Consider the following 4,515-nt stretch of genomic DNA (forward strand, 5'->3'; position numbering starts at 1 on the left):
AACCAGGTCAAATTGCCATTAAATACTGTGAAAGTATCAAAGCTCTCAATCCACAAAGACATGCACCCAGTCGGTATTCAGAAACTGTCCCTTTAAACGAGCTGTCTGGACTTCCGTACAGTTGTGATGTCACAACTATACTAGGTGCCGCTACAGTGCTGTTACAGTCGGGCTACTCCTCCATCAGCTCCTTCTCCAGCTCCTCCCTTACATTGCATCTGTTTTTATGGATAGAAAGGGCACAAGACCTGAGCTACCTTCTAGGCTCAGAACTGCTACGAAAACTGTTACAGTCATTCCCTGGCTCCAATGATGCGGATGACCCAGAATAGGGTGCCAAAAGATGGTATAATGATTTACATGTTAAATCATATACTTTTATCCTACTGTTGACCAAATTCTGAGGCATGGTTTTTCAAAGCATGCAGTATTATTTTAAGTTAAATGTGCTTTCTTTTCATTTTTGTTTGGACTAGAGCCCTGAAACTTGCATGAAATTCTTTCCAATTAACGTCTTGTCTGGCTTTATTGGTGTAAAACCCATTCTCACTTGTAACTGCATTAATGCAACACAATAACCTAACTTTCATAAAACATAATAAAAACAAACTGTCATTGATAATCTAACTCACCTTTGATGGTTCTGAAAGTTTCTTTTTGAATTGAAATTTAGGAAAGAACCATGGCTGCCTTGAAATATTCATACATACAGTTTGGATACGCAAATTATAGTACACTGGCAACAAGATGCAAAAGTGCTGTATTGACCTAAAGTTCTGATGATATAGGGTTTTAAAAGATGGCACCAACTGTAACAATTTGTCACTAATTTTACATAAATATTTTCTGATCATTACCCAATTTCAGTTTGAGAGCAAAGCCCTTTGGCTCTCAGTCAGCTATGAAAAATAGAAAAGGAGCAATTACAATTAAACAATTAAACAATTAAACAACAACAATTAAAATAAAAATGAGGCGAGAGGTGAAAAAGGTAAAAGATATTTTGAAAAAAGCCACTGACCAACTATCTTGACAAAGAGTTCAACCCTGTCCTCTCCAGCCGGGTTAGTCACGGTGATGGAGTAGCGGCCCTCGTCCTCTTTCTCCGCCCCCTCAATTACAAAGCTGCTCAGGGTCTTCCTCGTCTCCACGCGGACCCTTCCCTCGCCCTCGGAGACCACCTACCCCACAGGGCGGGACAAAGCAAGAGAGACGGACAGAACAAAGGGGATTGTTGAAGAGGATGGTGTCCCATGACGACAGCACAGGCACAGCTGCCACGGTGACAGGTGATTCAACCTTCCCACTCTAGTTCATGTTTCATTCTTCTTTTGTGCTGTTGAGTGACTAACGGCTGGATACTCTGATTCATGCACAAAGGTAGTATCTGATGTGTAGTATGTTTGAGTGTGTCTGAGGTGAATGGTGAGAATCCCTTCTATTCTTCCTCACCTCGTCTCCTTTCATCCAGCACACAGTGGGCGCGGGCTCTCCTGTGATCTCAACGTCAAGGCGAAGTTTGTTTCCAGCCACCACGGTGATGGTGTTCTTGCTGCCGGTGCCACTGGTGTCCAGGTGGATTTTGGGAGGGTCTTTCATTATGAGAGAGGGGGGAGAGAGAGGTCATTCAGTTGAGAAGCATGACATGTTTTTTTTTTTTATTTAATTTTTTGGGGGCTTTTTTTCCTTTAATTCAGAGTGACACTGGATACACAGGAAAGCTGGGAGAGAGATGGGGGACGCAGGTCAGATTCGCTGCCAAGGCCTCAGCCTGCATGGGGCGCTCACTCTCACTGGGTGAGCTGGAGGTCGCCCCAGCATAACATGTTTTGAGGGAAGACCTTCTTGAAGATGACATTCTGTGCTATTAACCAGCATATTAAATTTGATCAGAAATGTTATACATTTGATAGAATACTGAAATGAAATGATGAAAACATTTTCAAAATGTATGTTACATTTTGTGTGTGTTGTGACCCTCAGGCGCTTCAATTTAATATTCAGGCTTTTTCTTTTTTCATCGAGTGTTGCATTTCCTGAGTAAACCTCTCAATTTTAAAGAGGGAGAAGCAGCAGCTGAAATATGTGGTGTTAAAGGGATAGTTTGGAATTTTTTGAAGTGGTGTTGTATGAAGCAGGTTGAATGAAGCAGACAGGAAACTAAGTAATGTACTGCTGTGGGCAGACAGTCCTTTCTGACAGGGAACTGAAGCCATTTTACCCATCTATGCTTTCTTCAAAGCCACCAAACTCCTTTGACAAAAACAATAACTTTCACTTGCAAGGGAATCGCTGGTCTACCGCTGCTGCCTGCCTGCCAGTTCATTTGTTTCTGTTAATCTGTGACTTTGGTGAATCCAAATTAGTCCTTTTAAACACAAAAGTCAACAAATTAACTGAACGAGGTATATCACTGTTTTTGTCAGACGGCTATCTTATGAAAGCACATTGGGTTAGGGTTGGGACTCTGAAATGGTTCAGTAAGATTTTGGTTTTCTGAGATTCAACTGTAAAGCTCCTACGTGTGTAGCCCAGTGCCTGTGAGCAGTTTTTCAGGTACTTGCACCAACACTTCTATCTTTTTATATATCTCTTTAAAAACACATAGTGCAAACATGCCTATACTTTGAATACTGCAACATTGTTATTTAATGGTCCCGTGACATGATGCTCTTTGGATGCTGTTATATATAGATAAAACTTCAGATAATACCATATCTGAAGTCTCTTTCCCAAAATTTAGCCTTGGTGCAGAATCACAGCCACTAGAGCCAGTCCTACAATAAGCTTTCCTTAGTATGTGCCATTTCTGAGTCTGTAGCTTTTGAGGAGGGGGGGGGGGGGGGGGGGCAAGGTGGAGGCTGGGGACTCAACTCATTTGAAAGCCATGATGTCTCTCTCTCTCATGGGTGGGCCAAATTCTCTGTGCGGGCAAAGCAGAGAAGGGGGAGGTAACCTTGCCCCTTATGACCTCATAAGGAGCAATATTCCAGATCGGCCAATCTGAGCTTTCATTTTCTCAGAGTAGGCAGAGTAGGATACCCAGGGCTCGGTTTACACCTATCACCATTTTTAGCTACTGGGGGAGCATAGGCAGGCTGGGGAAACTCATATTAATGTTAAAAAACCTCATAAAGTGACATGTTCATGCCATGGGACCTTTAAGTAGTAAGTATGAAACTTTCTGGTTAGCAGGGTGAAGGTATACAGTGTTAGAGCATTAAAGCTAAAATTAGAGTAAAAAAGAAAAAAAAAAAAAAAAAAAAAATACGTAACCCTCTTAGTGGCAATAGGTGTCCTGCCTATATCCAATTTGATATCAATATTGGACCTATGAAGTGTATCAGCACCCTTGAATAGATCTAACATATACATGCAAAATGATGAATACAATTTCAGAAACACATTGTACAAAAAACAATACTTACCTTGTCTGGGAACATAGTCGATCTTGATTTCTGAGGGATATAATATATGAATCAGTCTCATTCAAATATGCTTAGTTCATCAAATGCTTCTTAATTGCGCGTACGTGTTGCTCTTACCCAAGAAGTTGAGTTTTGCAGAGAGAGAAAGTGCGTAGCCATCAGGGACAAAGGTATAATCTCCAGCGTCCGAAGGCTTCACATCATCAATCATCAGCTTGTGGGTCCTGGGGACGTGATACCAGATGTTACCAAGGAGACAATACTCATGACCCACGATATGCATGAGACAGTTGCCCTAGCAACATACTCCATGAGGCGATATCGCAGAGTTAGAAACATACTAAATGGCTTTCACCTTGTGTGACCGCTGTTGCCTTGGCATATCTCCTGCCATAGGCAGCTCTGATGGAGGGATTACTGAGAGAAACCCCAGGACCTAGGGGTGTGTATAATGTGTGTGTCTGTGTGTGTTAAGGGGGTAGAGCTTTACAGATTGCAGCCTATCCGAAAACTGGGTCAAATAACTAAGAAACCCCTTTGGTAATAGTTTGCCAAGCCGTGTGGCAGACAGTGCTCATTGTGATAGCTATGCTGTCTGTCTGTGTATCTGTGTCTGTCTGTCTGTGTGTCTGTCTGTCTGTCTGTGCACATGAGTGTGTGGCTGTGTGTGCCTGATGGTTCAGAAAAATAGTTTTTTGACATTTATACTTGGACCCGCAACAGTCAGATATAATACCTTCCTATGTGTGTCATTTTGATGCGATCACTGGGCAGGACTTCGACGCCGTCCTTGAACCATTTCCCCGTTACTTTTTCATCAGACACTTCACACTTGAACACAGCCTGCTCAGCAGCCTTCACTGTCAGGTCAGCTATGCTCTGCAGAACCTGCAGCTCCTTATCTGAAGAAAATGACACCAACATAGATCAGTAGGTAGCATTCAGATGTTTGTTCACGCAGACAATTCCTTTTATTCTGACCAGTGCAGCGGTGGCAGATGGCAATGTGTGTAACAATAGGCAAGAAATGTATGCAGCTGTATGTATATATATATATATATATATATATATATATATATATATATAT

General features: G+C 42.0%; 1 protein-coding gene across 11 annotated transcripts in view; it reads right to left on the minus strand.

The window, feature by feature from the left end:
• mybpc2a (myosin binding protein Ca) overlaps positions 1-4,515 on the minus strand; it is a 68,353-nt gene that overhangs the window by 12,832 nt on the left and 51,006 nt on the right. For all 11 annotated transcript variants that reach the window (XM_032537638.1, XM_032537629.1, XM_032537637.1 and 8 more), the window contains 5 exons: positions 4,165-4,330; positions 3,546-3,652; positions 3,429-3,458; positions 1,453-1,592; positions 1,022-1,181 (listed from right to left, as the gene is read on the minus strand). In XM_032537638.1, the coding sequence (XP_032393529.1) occupies positions 1,022-1,181; positions 1,453-1,592; positions 3,429-3,458; positions 3,546-3,652; positions 4,165-4,330 (603 nt within the window). The remainder of the gene's footprint in view (positions 1-1,021; positions 1,182-1,452; positions 1,593-3,428; positions 3,459-3,545; positions 3,653-4,164; positions 4,331-4,515) is intronic.

This window comes from Etheostoma spectabile, chromosome 15 (genome assembly GCF_008692095.1).
Source record: "Etheostoma spectabile isolate EspeVRDwgs_2016 chromosome 15, UIUC_Espe_1.0, whole genome shotgun sequence".
Taxonomy (NCBI): domain Eukaryota; kingdom Metazoa; phylum Chordata; class Actinopteri; order Perciformes; family Percidae; genus Etheostoma; species Etheostoma spectabile.